The 17586-nt window shown below is 39.3% G+C and overlaps 1 protein-coding gene across 1 annotated transcript in view; it reads left to right on the top strand.

The window, feature by feature from the left end:
- The window catches only part of vil1 (villin 1), an 82699-nt gene that overhangs the window by 48041 nt on the left and 17072 nt on the right, over window positions 1-17586 (top strand). Inside the window, exons 9-12 of the mRNA XM_071925682.1 lie at window positions 67-165; window positions 2236-2389; window positions 5696-5796; window positions 5931-6068. Coding sequence (XP_071781783.1) covers window positions 67-165; window positions 2236-2389; window positions 5696-5796; window positions 5931-6068 — 492 coding nt within the window. The remainder of the gene's footprint in view (window positions 1-66; window positions 166-2235; window positions 2390-5695; window positions 5797-5930; window positions 6069-17586) is intronic.

Below are 17586 nucleotides of genomic sequence, written 5' to 3' on the forward strand. Positions count from 1 at the left end.
ATTACTCTATTTAGAATATCAACATTATTTATTTGAGTCAATTATGTCATCGTATTGATTTTTCAGGACTGCTATCTTTTGGACCAAGGTGGAATGAAAATTTTCATCTGGAAAGGAAAGAAGGCCTCAAAGAATGAGCGCTCTGAGTCACTGGATAAAGCAGAAGTAAGCCTCGTCCTTTGACGTGACTAAAATTACATATTCAACATTGCTTTTTATGCTATATATCGCTTGACTGAAAATACCCTTTTAAAAACTTTTCTCAGGCTCATTTTGTGTTCACGTCCATCTCAGATCATCATCATAGGGCTGGGCGGTAACCGTCCATACCGTTATACCGGTATATATTTGTAGCTAATTATATCTATAATAATGAAATACAAATTATTGCATAAACTGTGACTGGGCCTGACCGGACACACATACCTAGAGAATGTCAGGTAGCTACAAAACAAACCCCGTTATTTATCATCTGCTATGGATGAAGAAGCTAACGCTGAACAAAACACTTATCAAGAGGAAGTTTTAGCACCAAAAAGAAATGCAAAATAGGTCATATGGTCTTGGTTTGTATTCAAAGAGAGTGACATATAGACCAAAATGAGTTGACTTGTAAACTCTGCAAGCGGTGCGTGGTAGCAAAAGGTGGTAACACCACCAACCTTTATACACATCTGAAGAACAGAATGCCTTAAAAGAAGATCCGTAGCAGCCTCAAAACAAGATCCAACATCCAAATCACCGGAGTTAAGCCAGAGCCCAATCACTCAGTCATAAGTACTTTTCTAAGATGGCTCTTACAAAGAAGTATGAAGAGTGCAGTAAAAAACTTTAAGTACATTTGAAACAAGCACAGATCCTGTACAGATCCATGGCATGTATATTCAATTTAATTAAATTCAAATTAATTCAATTAAATTCAATTCTATGCACTGAAGCGCTGCGACACAGTTATCAGTTAAATAATTCCACCAACATTACTTAAATACCAAAAGGTAAAAACGTTACATACCGTTAAAGTTTGTAGGGCAGCAGAAGACGTGTTATCGGGTTACTGTTTACAAATCCCGTTACTAACACAGGCGAGTTTCACTTTAGTTTTCACACCGGGAGGCTCTGTTGGACTGAGTAAAATGCTGCTGGTCTCCTGGTCTGTGCATCGCCAAATGACAACATGACATGATGTGCAGATGACTAACTGACTGGCTTGACTGACTGACTGACTGACTGCCTGCCTGACCTGAATTTGCCTCATGATGCCCTCGGCTGTGCCGTGGGAACAAGTAAATAAAAGATACATTTCCTTCATTTTGTTTTTTTTTTGGTTCTCTCAAAGGTTTTCCTTTGAGATTAAACCATCAAGTATCCAGTCTTAACCATCCAAATTAAGCTGGTATAACCTTATATTTAGCATCTACAGTATATAGTATCAGGAAGCACAATTTCATTGCCTTTATGATTGTTAAAGGTCCCATATTCTACACTTTCCATTGTTTTAATTTATGTCTTGAGGCCCATTAAAAGCTGTTTGTGTGGTGTCATGTACCAAAAACACTCTCAATCTCTGTGAGGCTTACCAAGAACAGGCTGTTTTTGTTGCTGTGTCTTTAAGGCTCATTAATATTAACGATCCTCTGTTCTGATTGGGTAACCGTTTCAAGAGTGAAATGTGAGACACCACAGCCCGGCAGCTACAGGTAGGGAAAACTCTCCAGTAAATAAACAGTGGCAACCGCTCAACTGCTTTGTTAGCCTATTATTTCTTACAAAAATGATAATGAGCGTACCGTTGTGACGCCACAAAGTTGCGGAAGTCCAAACAGATCGTTTAGAGGCTCGGTTTTCTAATATGGATTCTGTGGATTTAGTTGGCGACCACGCGTTTTGATACTTTCACAATGTTTAGATAGCACATCCAACTCCTTTATAATCAAAGAGGCAAGGGAAATCCCGTTTTCCACAATATGGGACCTTTAAGTAATGTATCTGCAATATCGTGATACTGTGATATATCTGAAAAATATCAAGGTATTGAATTTTGTCAATATCGCCCAGCCCTACATTATCATATGCCTTAGCAAGTCAACAGCATCCATGTTTCCCATAGTTTTTTCCACTTACTCATTCTAAACAAGCTCACTACACATGACATATGATGTTACTGATTGCAAGAATTAAAGAAATAAAATAATGGCATCCATATTGACCTATTACTAATTCATGTCTGTTGTGCAGGCATACATAAAGGCCAAGGGCTATCCTCCCTCGACGTATGTGGAGACAGTGAATGATGGGGCTGAGTCAGCTCTGTTCAAGCAGCTATTTCAGAGCTGGACCATCAAAGGGCAGACTGTGGGACTAGGAACCATGAACAGCCTGGGAAAAATTGGTGAGCTTTGTTCAAACAGCTTGTCTTTCTATCTGTGATGGCCCTATGATGGACTGGCGACCATTCAGGGTGTTGTCCCTGCCTTCTGCCCAATGCATACTGGGAAAGGCTCCAGCCCCCCGTGACTCTGAATAGGAGTAAGTCGGTAAAGACAATGGGCCTCACACAAGAACCATGCGTATGCACAGATTTCATCTTAAACTAAACTACGTAACTAAAAGTTAAGCAACTTTATATATTCATTAGTATACTCTTATTTTACATTTGTAGGTAAAAACAAAAGAGTGCTTGGGACCTCTCTTATTTCAATACGCACAAATGTTGTTGCGCTTTGTGCCAGAGTTTAAGTAGGAAGTTAGTTAAAGTTCAAGTTTAAAGTTAATAGTTTATAAAAAAGAATTCACTTCATGAAAACACATAATACAGTCTGTAATGTGGATGGCATACTGGAGCCCAGGACATTTGCAGAATCCAAAACAGATTTTGTTAATAGAATTGTTTTAGTTTCCTTCATTACTTTATCAATAACACTATCAATAGTCCTTGAGCAAATAGGGAAGCCTAAATTCTGCTCTAAGAATGTATAATTTAGATTGCTTCCTACCATTGTTCTCAGCACCTCATAATTGATCCAGCAGTATATTGTCTGGAACTGGCTGTTTGTCTGATGCGGCATGTTTGGTCTAGGGGACAGCTGGAGTTCACACCTGTCCATCCATTTCTTATGTTTGGACCTTGGCCTGTCCCCGTCCCGTGGCTGCAGTCTTGCGCCTGATGTTGTTTGCATCCAATTTCAATATGTCAATATTGGCCATGATAAACCAAATGTTTGTGATGTCACTTGTCACTCAAATGATGAGTTGATCATAGGTGGTGACCCTGACCTGATGAAGACTATCAAAACGTTTTACGATAAATAAATATATGGGAGCATTGGCAGCAGTGTGCGGCATTCTCTTTATTAAATACTTTATCTCTATTACACTCCAGCACCTAAAAGGTTTATGGGATGTTAAACTGAATCATATCAGATAGAAACTGATAGAAACTAATAACTGCAATTAGAACGGTAATAATTTCAAAGCCAGTGTGTGTCATATTTATTTAACATTTTCACGTTTCCAATGATAATTAATGCCCTGGGACAAAATGTAACTTTATCTATTGATTTTGTTTTTTAATAAATTGATTTTTTTTTTCCTTTATTTAAGCAGGAAGTCTCATTGAGATCAAGATCTTTTTTTAAAGAGAGACCTGCTAACAAACAACTGTACAGATATAAAAGTTCATTCATACATTGCCACACAGCAAACAATCAGCAAACAAAGACAAATCAGTGGAAACAGTTACAGTCAACGTTAGGAAAATCACGTTTTTTAAAGAAACAAGGGATTCTAATTTCAAAGACCTTTGCAAATCATTCTATTTGTAAGACGCATAGTATCGAAATGTTCGAGATGTTCTACATGGGTCTTAACAGGAGATTAGCTCAGTAGGTAATGCATCAGTATGAAGGCAAATAAGGGCCATAAAATTTTTTATTTTAGCAGCCACTGAATACTTAATATTGAAAATTAATCACAGCTGAATTCATAACATTGAAATATTTTACTTTGAAAACCATGTATCTAAATTTATTGGTACTGAATTCACCACTTTGAACTTAAAATATTACATTTCTTGATTTGACCAGTCAAATTTGAATGATGTTCCATTTGATTTTTTTTTACTTGAATTTCTAGAACCGAATTTGACCAATCGAATGTGAGCAACCTGAATATGTTTTTTTGAAATTCTGAAACTTGAATTTTTGGATCTGAATTTGTGAACATTGAAAAAAATATATTTTAATTTCAGCTTTTGAAATTGCAAATCAAGAAATGTAATATTTTAAGTTCAAAGAGGTGAATTCAGAACCAATAAATTCAGATACATGGTTTTCAAAGTAAAATATTTGCCTTCATACATCAGATTGTTGTTTCAAATCCAGGCTTGTCCTTTCCGAAGTCATAACAGGGCATATTCTCCAATAGAAAGTGGCTGCAATGAAATGATAAACTTGACAGAAGTTACAGGCTAACACAAAATTAGCCATAACTAACAGACTGCGTGTTTGATCTTTACAACTTGTGTGTCTACCTTCTGTAATGTTTTGTCTATCTGTCTGTCTTTTCAAATTGTGCTTGGACCCCGCAGTTGGCGCTTGTGGCTTTATTGCTACATTATTTATTGCCCCACACTCTTAGAAAATGACATGCAACTTGGAACCAGTGATTGTTCTTCAGTGTGTGACCGGAAGGTTGTTAATTCAAATCCAAGCACTGGCTGGGGAAATGTGGGTGGGGAAAGTCAATGAGCAACACTATCCCCTCCCTCAGCAACTACTGTTGAGGTGCCCCTGAGCTAGATGCTGAATCCCTAACTGCTCCAACTGAGCTGCTAAGTGAACAGTAGAAGACTGTGGCTGTACTGGGCAGCCCCCAGTGGCTGACAGTAGAAGACTGTGATTTTACTAGGTAGCTACCAGTGGCTCAAAGTAGAAGACTGCGGTTATACTGGGTTTCATATTATCCAACTAACTATATTAATATGAAGCAAGACGTTATTGGAGAACAGCATGCAGCTCAATTGATTTTCCCTGGATAAATAAAGGTTTAAAAAGTGTAGCCATTTTTTGGTTCCTTTAGCTCTGGTCACTGAATTAACTATATTTTGGTGAACTAACAGAAAGGAATGCAGTAACAATTTCATACTGATATTAATGCAGATCTTGTTAACTCCAAAGTAAACAATATAGGGTCTTTTAGAGCTAAGTTCCAACTCCATACTAAAACACTTTTTTGAGTTGTAAACTGGTATTTAGTAATATGTAGTTATGAAATACAACAATGCCAGTCATACTGTCAACATTTCAGCCCATGTGCCGGTGCCATATTTATCTCACTAAGCCTGGGTCAGTTCACCCTCCAGTGGTTAAAATTAGCAGCAGTTGTTCTGTTGGAGATGCAGCTGTATTCAATGACATTTGTCTTAAGATTCGTCATTTGTTAAAAAATTTTTTTTTACCACAGCCTATGAGTGTGTGCACATGCCCACAAACACTTCCATTGCACAGTGGGCAGACAGAAACTCATAATTACTCTTTAAGTCTAACAACCTATGAGGCTATGAGACCTATTTGGAGAACATTAGAAATCTGACAATAATTTTAACCATTGAATAATGAATTTAAATGTGCATCAAAACAAAATGAATGAAATTGAAACAATACTGTCAAGATATCCTGTGTCATCTCCTTATATGCAGCTAAAGTTGAGCAGATCAAGTTTGATGCCACCTCCATGCATGCAAGACCTGACCTGGCTGCTCAGCAGAAGATGGTGGATGATGGAACAGGTGAAGCAGAGGTCAGGAACAACAAAACAATGTTAAACAATGTATAGACCCTATCTCAGATTCTTTGAACAATGACTCGACCCGTGACATTCCACAGTAAATGCACCATGCTTTTATCATGGAATCTGTTCATTTCTCGGAACAGGTATGGCGGATAGAGGACAATGAACTGGTCCCTGTGGACAAGAAGTGGCTGGGGCATTTCTATGGCAGTGACTGTTATCTCATCCTCTACAAATATGAAGTCAGCAACAGGAGGCACTACATGCTGTACATCTGGCAGGTCAGAGATGAAAATAAATTATCTGGGTGCTAAAGATAAAATAGCAACGGCTGCTGTTCTGCCAGCAACTGGCAGAACAGTGCCAAGGAAGTCAAATACAGGAAGGTAATGAAAGAAAAGTGGTAATAAAAGAAAATAAAGTTAATGTACATAATATAAAACTATAGAGACAGTACAAATAAATGCAAATAATAAATGCAGATTCAGATAAGTCCATGGATATATTCCAGATATACGTAATATCTGTGTGCAACATAGTCAAGAGTTTATTAGTGCCAGTTATGGGAAGGGGGGTCTAAGGGGGCTAGGGTCCAGGGTCCAAGTTATTGTGCAGGTTGGGTGGAGCAGGGTTTCCCATAGACAACTTTGTGGCGGCCCGCCACAATATCAGCACTGCCCGCCACAAATTCGTAATTTTTTTTTCACTATTTAGAGCTGCGTGTAGTGCATTGATTCGCTCAACCCCTACTTGCTCCACGCGCTCTCTCTCTCTCGCTCCTTTTCTCTGTCTGTCGCTCGCTCGCTCTCTGTCGCTCTCTCTGGCTCGTTTTCTGTCGCTCGCTCTCTCTCGCTCTTTTCTGTCTCTCACTGGCTCTCTCTCTCTGTCGCTCTCTCTCTCTCTCTCTCGCTCACTCTCTGTCGCTCTGTCTCGCTCACTCTCTGTCGCTCTCTCTCGCTCTCGGGTCTGTTGCCAGGTTCGCGACTGCATCATTTGTGGCATGCGAACCTCGCGACCTAGCGACTGCGTCAGGTATAAACTAAGTTTAACAGTTATTATTGTTATTCGGAATACAGCTGGATTTCCCAGATTAGCAGATTAGCTGTATATAGCTGCTAGTCGGTATCCACTGAGTGGACTGATAACGTTAATATTAACTTTTTAACTCTGACTCTGAATGTTTGCTCCCTCAATCCAGATTAATATTGAAAAAGGAAAAGGACTCGTCCTGAGGAGGAGCAGGACAGTCTGGACCAGAGGAGCTGCTGAGCAGTAAAACAGAGTAGATAATGTAACAATGTCAAAGGCTAGTAATTTAACGATGTAAAGATACACATGAAATTGACAGCACAGAGAGATGCAGCAGGGCAGAGGGGCAGAAAAGCAGATTTCTCTGTAAAAGGGGCCTCATTTCTATTCTTCTGTACCTTGTAGACAGGACAAAAGCAAGCAACAAACAGAACAGTGTAGCACTGTTTATATGTTTATGTTATGTTACACAAAGTACTTGAAAGGGAGCACTTTAAATATATAGGTTAGTTATTTGTTTGACAAATGGAACCGGAGTACATTCGATAATTTTTTGGTTTTTCAGTGTTTTCCAACTTTTTCCAACCTTGATTTCATTAAATTACAATATATATCGACATTGCTAGCATATGTGTAGTGACCTTACTTTAAGGTGGGCCAATGTTTTCTACTTTGACAACGCCACCTTCTGTTTATTGAGCGGAAGGAGCTCGACCTGATTGCAGATAGGTTAGTTGCTTTGGTTCTTACAAAATCAAGTGAGGCATGAATCATATAAAAATACAATAAATTTTAATACAAAAATAGAATTACAATTTAATATTTAAAAGCCCAAGAACAAAATAATCATTCCTGTTTGGCCAGCCACCTGGTACCGTCTCCGCCCTGAGACCCTCGGAGTGCCTGAGCGCGCTCCCACGCTCCGCCGCAAATGGGAAAGATGCAGTTCCTTTACCACTACAAACCAAACCATGTGCACAGTTATGTCTTATCACTATACCACCTGAGGTGGGAGATGAGTTTCCCTTCCTCCACCAGCACCCCACGCCGGTAGCTGCAACGGAGATGGAAGCCACCACCTGACAACCCACCCAGGGCCAGGACGCGCCGGCCCAGCTGCGAGTCGGTAGCCGGCTAAAGAGGAGCACACCGACAAAATGTTAGTACAAAACAACATCGGAGCAGCTGGCGCTGCTACATATGGCGATAGTTTTGTATGGCACGATTGTCAACGCTGGCCAGTTACTCCACAGCAAACAACGTAAATGATATACTATTTGAAATAAAAGAAAAACCCTATAGGAAACAGTTGCTGATAGCCCCGCACTCTCCTATTCATCTGCCTGTCTGGACTGAAAAGAAAAAAAACAACATTACAATTAAAAATGTTTAGCATAAGATAAATAAAAAAAAAGGAACACCCAGAACACATACTTGCTGAATGCCACGCTTGTCCCAACTGGGTCAATCTCACCAATTTCCTTCCTATAATCCTGCGGGCACAAGGAGAGCACTTAAAACACAACCACACAGCCACACATGACGGACAGTATTAACATAAAACCATCGGGTCATACCCGGTACGAGAATGGAGCAATGCCCAGCCTGGATCCACTAGCGCTCAGCCGCAACAGAGTCCCTGGCGTGCCCTGTATGAGAGAAATGCACAGCATAAAATGCCAGCCCAACAGTAAGCTTCTCCTTCCCCGTCTGTGGTACTAATCAGATCTCCCTCATTGCTCCCTCCACACGTGAAGTGTTGATTGCGCAACCTTGTGAGAATGTCAGGAATGTGCATTGACTAAGGGAGCCAATTGGACCTCTACTGGTTGGGCTAGGGCACCACATATGCTTCATGAGCGGCTGGCGGCAGGCCGATGGGTTTGGGGGTTAATCCCAGGTGAGAGAGGAGGAAGGGGCAGGGGGGAGACTGGAGTACACTAGGTGGTGTGGTTGTGAGAGAATGAACCCAGCAGATGAATAGCAAATGAACAGCAAATGGGGGGAAAGCATTCCCCCCATTTGCTCTTCTTTAAATGTCCTGGAGATTATATGGCAGCTTTCCCACAATTGGATGGATTCTTCAGGCTGTGTCCAGATAAGTCCAGGCAGGAAGTAGTCTTGGCCACCTCTAGCTCTAGTAGCAAGTCTGCCAAGTTGTGAAGCTTCTGGGGGTATCTGATATTTATGGAAAGTTCTCGAAAAGGAGTGCATTTCGGTAGCTTTTGGGTGTTCCATAGCATTGTTGAAGCCTTTCCATTTCATTTTCAGACCTGCCTCTGTGTTCTTAATATGGGCAGATTTGTGATTCTGCTTGCATGTTCTGAGGATTCTTCTGCAGCAGTTCAGTCCTAACCTTTGATGGCTTTAGAAAATGATGAAAAAGGAAGTGGCCCTGTAGTTCTCCACTTTATCATCAAAATTTGTCAGCCCTGCAGTGATGAGCTGGTTCCTAGCAAGGTATTCAACAAGGTCAACAACATAGCTAGCTGGCAAACACTAATTCAATCAAGAGAGACTAGGATGAATGCTCAAATGAAAAACTTTATTCATGACATGAAACATGATGGAAACGTTGGCGTAAGCTCCATGGAGGAACTCCTCCCATTTGTGAAGTTAGGAGTACATCCGGGATGGACGTAGGAATTAGGATGCCCCCCTGGGGAGTTCCTCTGGAGCCTGGACATTGGTGGTGATGGACGTAGGAATTAGGATGCCCCCCTGGGGAGGAGGGACGAAAGAAAGCACAGCGACTGGAATGATAGCAGCATACAGCATAGTTCTGTGAGTAGCACAATAGCATTCATTCATTCAAACCTTTATTTAAACTCGAAGAACCATTGAGGTTGCCCTCATTTACAATGGTGTCGAGTTACAGACAAGATAAAAGTTAAAAATAAATAGGACAAGACATAGATGAGAATAAAGAAAATCAATTAAAACAGTTACACATTGAGGCAGGGAGGTTTGTGATCATGGTTTTAAATTGTCCATAGGTTAGTAGAGTATTGATTTTTAGTGTGTGTTGAAGATCATTCCAAGAATTAGGGGCACTAAAATAAAAGGCTGACTTTCCAAATTTAGGCCGTGCTCGGGGGACCTTAAGCATAAGCAAGTCATTTGAACGAGTTTGATAGGGTCCAAAGTTCCAATCCAGCATCATTGAAATGTAAGGTGGTAGCTTTCCAACAAGGGCTTTATATATAAATAAATACCAATGTTTATTTCGCCTCTCTGCCAGAGAAGACCAACCCACTTTATCATACAGGATACAATGGTGAGTACTATAGCTGTCACCAGTAATAAATCTGAGGGCAGAATGATAGACCGTGTCTAGGGGTTTAAGAGTGGAAGGAGCAGCATTTCTATAAATTACATCCCCATAATCCAACACTGATAGGAAAACTGCCTCAACAATCCTCTTTCTACTAATTATAGTGAAACTGGTTCTGTTTCTGTAAAAGAAGCCAATTTTTTGACGCAGTTTGCTGACAAGATTGTCTATATGGTATTTAAAAGTAAATTTCTCATCAAGCCAGATGCCAAGATATTTATATTCAGTAACTCTCTCAATGTTAGATCCATTCGCAGCGGATATATGCATACTATTGTAATCAATATTACTGGCTCTAGTAAACAGCATGAATTTTGTTTTATTTGCATTAAGTACCAGTTTAAGACTAATTAGAGCATCTTGTAGAGCATTAAAGGAAAGTTGCAGGTTCTCAATGGCTAGTTGTACAGAATCAGCAATATAATATACAATGGTGTCATCAGCATAAAGATGGACTTGACAGCCACTCAATGAAGAGACGATATCATTAATATAAATGGTGAAGAGGACAGGACCCAAAATTGAACCTTGCGGAACACCTTTTGTTACCGGCAAGAACTCAGACTGGACACTTCCCGACTTTACACACTGAAGTCTCTCAAACAAATAGCTCCGAAACCAATCACAAGCCTTTCCATCAAAGCCAATACTGCATAACCTTTGTAAGAGCAAAGGATGATCAACTGTATCAAAAGCTTTTGACAGATCTATAAAAAGGGCAGCACAATGTTTCTTATTGTCTAAAGCGGAAACTATATTATTTGTAACTAATGTAATTGCTGAAATAGTGCTTCTAGCATAGTAGGTGATGTGATTATACTCCTGTCACTTAGAAGATTGTCTCTCTGAAAAAGAGACGGAAGTGACGGCTAACTCTGATTGGTTCTCTGGAAAAAAGGGGGAGAGTGTTTGCCAACTCTGATTGGAATGAATGAATGAATGATTTAGGTAGTCTTCCTGATTGAAATTACGTAATACTTTGAAGCTTACCATTGACCCCAAAGATGGATGCAACCATTCTCCAAGCATCGTTTTTGAGATGTTTTTTACTGTAGTCTTTCAAATAAAAGTTGTAGAGAAGTGGGAAGCTTTGAATGGCTGTAATCAACTTCTCATTTTGCACTTGCCAGGCAGAGGTATTATTCACAGAACAAAATCACATAGCATGGGGAAAGAAGGAAGCATCCAAATCAGCAGTTGATGGCTGATGACTGCAAAAAGTTCAGCTGTGGCCAACTTTTCTCAACTGACAAGCTTGTTGAGCTTCGACAGAGATTCCCTGGCTGTTGAGCTCCATAGGATATTAATGGACTTCCGGCAACTTTTTCATCATGTTTCTTTCATTGTGAACACAGGGTAACTTTTGTTTTTACTCTGACCGAGTGATTCCGTGAAGTCATCTTTCACTGAATGTTGCCATTTAGCGGTTGGAAGTATTCAGGGTTCAGTGATAGAGCAGAGGGAAGTCCCTAGACACCCAGGATGGGAATAAATAGAGGGCCTCCTACGAGACACAAACCCATTGTGCTACTCTTCGACGCCAGTCATTTTCTCGCATAAATTATTTTTTTTTACCTCTCCAAAACTTGCTGCTTGTATTTCACACTGTTTTTCTACTAATGCTTTTATCTGATCATGCTCCTATTGTAATCTCTCTTCAATCTATCCTTGGCTCCATGGGCTTTAAAAGATGGTGTTTCAATATTTCTCTTCTTGAGTATACTGGCTTCATATCCAAAATTACTGTGTGAAAGATTTTCTGGATCATAAGAAGCACTCACATATCACCCCTCATATTCTATGGGAATCACTGAAATGTTGTATTTGGGGAATATGTATCTCTTTCTTTTCTCACTTAAACAAGGAACGTAAAGACAGTCCTCTCTTTTGGAAGCCAAAATCTCTCAGCTAGAATCAGCCCAGAAAAACTGCTTTACCCAATGACAGATAAAAACAATTAGGGGCCTTGAAATCTGAATATAATCAACAAACATCCTCTCAAACTGAGTTTCTACATTTCAGAGGATGTCAAAAATACTATGAAAATGCAGAACGGCCCAGCAAGCATTGAGATTCAGACAATCAGAAAAAGTAGAGTATTACACAAAACTATATTCTTCTGAAGCCCCCAGAGGTAACGAGAATATGCTCTCTTTCTTAGATTCCATAAAACTCCCTACACTCTCTCATGAGCAGACTGTCCTATTAGATGCTCCTATCAGAACGCAAAAAAGCCTTAGCCACAATGCCAAAATCCAAGTGCCCTGGGCCCGATGGCATTCCCCCTGAGCTGCTTTTGGGATTATGGGACTTGGCTGGCTTCTTTGTCTTAGCATTAACAGTATAAATTACTCACTTGAATCTAGAGCGTTCCAGAGAGACCAAAAATCTGTATTTCTATCTCCTTTCTTCCTCCTTCTGAAAAGGATAAAGACCCTATGGAATGCTCCAGTTACAGACCATTATCAATTTTAAACTGTGATTTTAAACTATTTGCTATGGTTTTATCAAGGAGATTGGATACCTCAATCGCATCACTTGTTAATGCAGATCAGTCAGGTTTTCTAAAGGGCTGACTTACTTCCAATAACATCTGCTGTTTACTTCATCGATGCAGCTCCAACTCAGAATCAACCATGTGCTGTTCTAGCCTTGGATAAAGAAAAAGCCTTTGACCAGGTGGAATGGAACTAATTATGTGAGGTCTTGAAATGCTTTGGCTTGGGCCAAATATTTATAAATGTATCCACACTCTTTACTTGAGCCCCTCCGCCCCTGCATTCAAACTGGCCATCCTGGTGCACCTGAGTTTTTGCTGCATCAAATGACCAGACAGGGGTGCCCCCTTTCCCCAGGTCTTTTTGCACAGTTTTTTGAACCACTAGCTCAAGCTGTTAGGCAACTTCCCAATATCTCACTCATAGTGATAAAAGGGACATTTCACCAAATTTCTCTGTATGCTGTCAATATTATATTATACTTATCCAATGCATCCAGTTCACTTATACTTAAACTACTTGGAGAATTTGGCTCTTTTTCAAGTTAGAAAATTAATTTGACAAAGTCTATACTTACCTTCTCTTCCACTTGCTATTGACCCAAATGGGTTATCTGGGTTATATATGGGTTATATATCTTATCTTGGCATTCAGATAAGACAGTCCATTCTCTTAATTCTCGTTCAATGCCTTTCACCGTTCCTCATTGGTCTTCATGTAGTATCTTCAACTTAGATGATATCTACAATATGGATGAACTCCGCTCCTTCCAAGTTTTGAAAAATTCATATTCCATTCCTGGTTCCTCCTGGTTTTTTGCTAAAGCATATGGGGTACCATGGAGCTCTTACACAAGCTCACACCCCCCTTACATGTGATTGGGTTTCAGTATGGGACAACATAATTTCTTCTTCTAAAAACCTTGACCATCAACTGATCCACTATAAATGTGTACACAGAGCATATCTCACTTCACCATGCAGATTTAAAGCTAAACTAGCTGTTTCTGATCGGTGTGACAGGTGCCCTGATTTTCAAAGTTCATTTTAAACTTCATGCATATGTTTTGCTATTGCCAACCTGTTAATTGTCTATGGTGCTATATTGCTGGCACATCAAGTAGACTATTGCAAAGGCCCATACCAAACTGTCCAGGTCTCTTGCTCTTTGTCACACTTCAAGCATTCCCTTGCATTCTCAAGAAAAGCGCGTAATACTTGCTGCTTCAACAGCTGCGAAAAAACCATCCTTGAAAGTTGGTATGACTCCACCATTGTTATGAATAATATTTTGCTGCCAATATTTCACATCTGTCTCTTTGAAAGGTCTACTGCAAAAATCAATGGTGCAAGAACAATAGCAAATGATAATTGGTCACAGGTAATTGTATCCACACAGGATCTTATTAAAAAGTTACAACTGGATACCCAACTACATTTTGCAAGGATTGTAGGTGCACTAACCCCTATGGGAGAGAGGGTAGCGCTAAATCTAGTTATTTAAATTCTTCACCGAGTTTACCTGACCAAGACAAAACTGCCTTGGATATACACTGGTACTGGTGATACCTATGACATATGTCAATAGTCACCAGCTGATTTGATCCACATGTTTTTGTCCAATGGTAGAAACATATTGGAAGGAAATTTCTTTGACAATCTTCCTCTCCCCCTGCAAATACTCAGTGCCCTATTCAGTATACAGCCCCAAGATCTCATTCTTGTCACTGACAGGTATACAGTCATCTCTTCAACTATTTTTCTGGCCAGGCGCCTGATTCTTCAGAACTGCAAGAACCCTGCTCCACCCTCCCATGCCCATTGGATTTAGGAGTTTATGTTTCACCTTAAATTAGAGAAAATCAAGTATAGCCTGAAAAACTGTAAAAATACCCTGGGGTGGGTGGGCAAGTGAGACGGAGAGAAGTTGGGAGATTTTAAATCTATTTGCTTTGATGTCTCCTTTTTTGTTTCTGTTCCTGTAAGAACTGATATACTGCAGTGCCCTGGTGGCCCAATCGGTAGAGCACGTGTCTTTCCTGTCTCTCTCTACTGTACTATCTAATATGGCAAAAAAATAATATGATATAATCAGATTTCATTTGAATTTGCTAAATACGGAAATGTATTCTCCCACCTGTTTATAAAAATATTTTGAATAATATTTTTATTGGAAAAAAAAAAAAAAATCTGTCAGTTTAATGTTGGCAGCAATGTTCCATGCCTGATAGAGCATGACTTAAGAACATATACCAATTTTTTGAGTCTTCTGATAAATTTGGCACAGAAATGATTCACCAAACAGCATATTATTTTAATAAAATCTAAACTTGTTACACCATGGTGTATTTTTGTGAGACAATTGCAAGGCAAACCAATCATAACAGTTGAGATTTTATATATTATATGAAATAAGGACTGCTTGGTGTATTGGGTGTATGCTGAATAGAAGCTTTCATCCAGTGATATAGTTACCACCTTACAAAGTTCACACTTCGCAGCTGGGTGAACTTCAACTCAACTCAACTTCAACTTCAAAAGTCAGGCACGCAAAGCACTGTGTGTTTGTGAGTTGTAGGAGGCCCCCCACTTGCTCCCGCCCAGGACAGACACCCTTCCTGGCACCTACCTTTTCAGTTCTTTTGCACTATGTGAACACGCATGCACATATTGTGTGAGCTAAAGGAACCAAACTGCCCCTCCTGGGTGGAAGGAGGGGTTCTATGGCAAAACAAGAGTAGAGACTGGTAATGCAATAATCTACAAACTTTAAAATTAAAAGTTTATATTGCAGAGATCATTTGCACGCAATCTAGGGTCAGAAAATATTGAATGTTATTAAAAATAATTGGTGACACTTATATTACAGCCTGCTAAGTACGGTGTAACAATAATAATAACAAATAATAACAATAACAATAGTAATAACAATGCTGTAGTTACAGGATAACAAAACAAGAAGTCTGGAAATTAAGGGGTAACAATTTTGTAATTATGAGAGATTTATGAGTTAGTTAGTTTATTAGTATTAGTTATTGTGTAGCTATTTTCTTAATTACAGCAGACGTAAAAATAATTACAGGGTACAGTAACGTAATTACGGGGGACAAAACAAATGTTATTGGTGCTTGTTGCCTGCAGTTTTTGAGTAAGTACAAAGTTGCCCACAGTAAATACAGTTGAACAGAAAATCACATACATCCATCTGACTACTTTGCAATAATGTTAGGAGACGAGGCCCTAGACCAGCTGTGACATTTCTGTAACAATATAGCATAAACAAAGGAACTTAAACACACAGCAACAGACTTAATTGAACATACAAGAACTTTATTGAATGCAATATACAGTATGTTGAGATGTAATATCAAATATGTCTTTTTATAGTATAAATATATATTTTATAATATAATATATAAAATAAAAACCTTCATAATCCTTTTATAGGACAATTTAGGGTCTAAATTTGACTTTTAGGGGGAGTAGTTTCTGTCTTTTCTTGAGGTCTTGCAGGTCTCTTGCAGAGCAGCCTGGACGAAAGTCTTCAGCTGAGCACAATAGTCTTTTAATGTTGTCCCAGCCTTTAGCTTGAGGACTGCAAAGTCCTTCCCCTCCAAAGCTATTGCCACCTGTAATTACAGTTATTAAATAATATGGCATTACAATCATCCCTCAAATGAAAAAACTGGATGTTGGCTAATTTACAATAATTAATGTAAAAAAGGGGAGTAGTGAATAAACAAAAATTTGACAGCTGTCAGAAACACAAGTGCCATTGCAACGAGCCACATATGAGCTAGCAGGCGCGTTACACAAACTTCTCTTGCACCTAGCATGCAGGACAACAAGGCTCAGAAGATTAGCATTCTCCTTTCATGTACAAAACTCGATACAAACCCCACAAAAACACAGAACATCTACTATTTTATGATCACAACATATTCACAAACGTGTTGGGGAAAGTTACTTTTGAAACTAACTAGTTACTTTACTTCGTTACTTGCCAACTAGTTACGTTACTAAGTTAGTCTTCATTAAAAGTAACGCGTTAGAGTACTTTCACGTTACCCACGTAAGATCATGCCTTTAAAATACGTCTTCTGCTGATGTCATCACTCTTAATGTACAGAAATCATTACTAATCATCACGTTTGGGACACAGCCTTCAGTAACAAGCTACTGTTGTCTAAAGAAAACATCAAGGTAGCTTTTAGTTACCTGGTTCCACAGTAAATACTCAGTGGGGGCTTGGACCGACTGGATGCCTTTCTGCCGTCACTGCATCACAACCGTAGGTGATTTTGACTTTATCAACACTGTGAAAAATTGGCTCTGTGTTCCTCTCTATAAAAAAAGCCTAATTTGAGAAACATTATGCTATCGACACAGAGCTATTGACGTTAAAAGGTGCATCAACCGGTGAATATCAAACTTCAAGTTAATTAACTTCACCCCGGTGATCAACGGAGCCTTAACTGATCTGATCTGGTCTCTAAATAAATGGCAGACTGCGCTCACAAGTGCTTTCAATTAAAATCTCCAGGTTAGATAGTGAAAGCTAAACTTACAGTTAGCAATAATGTTCTTGTCCTTCTCTTCGATTAGTTCAAAGTAATGTGAATATTTCCAAGTTCTGCAGTTTATTGTTGTGTTCATTCTGAAAGTGAGTCGTAACCCACAAGCCTCCACCGCACCGCCAGCCTGCTGCAGTCTGCTTTTAATAACATGTAGTGTACAATACCTTAATTTTTTTTTATTTGCACTAACTATACATTTAACCATTTGAAAGAAAAATAAAAGTAGCAAAATGTAACTTTGAGAAAGCAACTAATGACTGATTACATAAATTGAAAAACGCGTTAAGTTACTCGTTACCACAAAAAAATAATCTGATTACTTTAACGCGTTTCTTCCCCAACACTGTTCACAAAAAGTCTAC

Source organism: Centroberyx gerrardi, chromosome 10, assembly GCF_048128805.1.
Source record: "Centroberyx gerrardi isolate f3 chromosome 10, fCenGer3.hap1.cur.20231027, whole genome shotgun sequence".
NCBI lineage: Eukaryota > Metazoa > Chordata > Actinopteri > Beryciformes > Berycidae > Centroberyx > Centroberyx gerrardi.